This window comes from Apteryx rowi, unplaced genomic scaffold (assembly GCF_003343035.1).
Source record: "Apteryx rowi isolate R43461 unplaced genomic scaffold, aptRow1 scaffold_2021, whole genome shotgun sequence".
Taxonomy (NCBI): domain Eukaryota; kingdom Metazoa; phylum Chordata; class Aves; order Apterygiformes; family Apterygidae; genus Apteryx; species Apteryx rowi.
This window is the reverse complement of record NW_020448333.1, coordinates 3766-5265: the sequence shown is the minus strand read 5'-3', so window position 1 is coordinate 5265 and position 1500 is coordinate 3766. Positions and strand designations below refer to the sequence as shown.

At 64.2% G+C, this 1500-nt stretch overlaps 1 protein-coding gene across 1 annotated transcript in view; it reads left to right on the top strand.

The window, feature by feature from the left end:
- Nucleotides 1-1498, top strand: part of LOC112965143 (serine/threonine-protein phosphatase 5-like) — a gene marked incomplete at its 3' end in the record, with an annotated part of 6820 nt that extends 5322 nt beyond the window's left edge. Inside the window, exons 2-6 of the mRNA XM_026063889.1 lie at nt 254-589; nt 673-738; nt 836-934; nt 1088-1193; nt 1290-1498. Coding sequence (XP_025919674.1) covers nt 254-589; nt 673-738; nt 836-934; nt 1088-1193; nt 1290-1498 — 816 coding nt within the window. The remainder of the gene's footprint in view (nt 1-253; nt 590-672; nt 739-835; nt 935-1087; nt 1194-1289) is intronic.
- Between the last annotated feature and the right edge of the window lie 2 nt (nt 1499-1500).

The following is a 1500-nucleotide window of genomic DNA, read 5'->3' as shown; positions in this document are numbered from 1 at the left end:
CATGAAGGTCTTGGGGGGGTCATGGAGATCCMCATGAGGATCTTGGGGTCTCTGTGAGGGTCTCGGGGTCCTCATGAAGCTCTCTGGGGGTTGTGGGGGTCCCCGGGAGGGTCTCGGAGTCACTGGCAGAAGCTCAAGATCCCTCTGAGGGTCTTGAGATCTACGTGAAGATCTTGAGATGCTGCGGTTGTCCCCATGAAGGTCTCGGGGGTCCACGTGAGGTTTTTGGGGGGGATCTCGGGGTCCCTGTGAGGGTCCTGCGGGGTTGTGGGGTTCCCCGCGACGGTCTTGGGGTCCCAATGAAGGTCTCAGGGCGGCCGGCGGTGGCTCGGGGGTTTGTCCCGGTGTCTCCACCACCCTGCGCCGGSTCCTCGGAGAACCGGCAAAACCCAACAAGCGCCCGGCGAAAACAACACCCGGAAAAAAACACCCCCAAACCGGGCCGAAACCGGGGTCCCTTTCCGCAGCCATCGAGGACGAGTACAGCGGTCCCAAGCTGGAGGACGGCAAGGTGACGCTGGCCTTCATGAAGGACCTCATGCAGTGGTACAAGGAGCAGAAGAAGCTGCACCGAAAATGCGCCTACCAGGTACCGCCGCGCGGCGGGGGCGGCCGGGTGACACCTGCCGGCTGTACCGCCGCCTACCCCGTTACCGCTTTCACCCCCTGTAGATCCTGGTGCAGGTGAAGGAGGTGCTCTGCAAGCTGCCCACCTTGGTGGAGACCACGTTGAAAGAGGTCGGTGGCCCTCGAAACACCGCGAAAACACCTGCGCCGGCTGACAGCCCCCCGCGCCGCCGCCTGACCCCGTTTTCCCGTTGTTCCTCCCTTCCAGACGGAGCAGGTGACRGTGTGCGGCGACACCCACGGCCAGTACTACGACCTGCTCAACATCTTCGAGCTCAACGGGTTGCCCTCCGAGTCCAACCCTTACGTATCCCCGCGGGCTTTGGGGTGGCTTTTCGGGGTGGATTTCTCCAGGGAAACGGGTGGGATCGGGCTTTTCCGGGGGGGTGGAGTTCCCCGGGAAGCGGGCGGGAGCGGGCAGAACCCTCGCCGGCTGGTCGCCGTCCTCAACGCGCCGCAGATCTTCAACGGCGACTTCGTGGACCGCGGGTCCTTCTCGGTCGAAGTCATCCTCACCCTCTTCGGCTTCAAGCTCCTCTACCCCGACCACTTCCACCTGCTCCGAGGTAGTGGTGGTGGTGGTGGGATCTTCCCGGGGTAGTTTCCCGCCGGTTGTTCACCCTTTCGGGGGGTGGTTTCACCCCCGTTCYGCCCCACCCCAGGCAACCACGAGACGGACAACATGAACCAGATCTACGGCTTCGAGGGCGAGGTGAAGGCCAAGTACACGGCGCAGATGTTCGCCCTCTTCAGCGAGGTCTTCGAGTGGCTCCCGCTGGCCCAGTGCATCAACGGCAAAGTGCTGGTGAGGGGGTCGCCTGCGTCCCCCGGGTCCCCGTTGTCCCCGCGTCACCTCCCGGCCCTGGTCCTAGA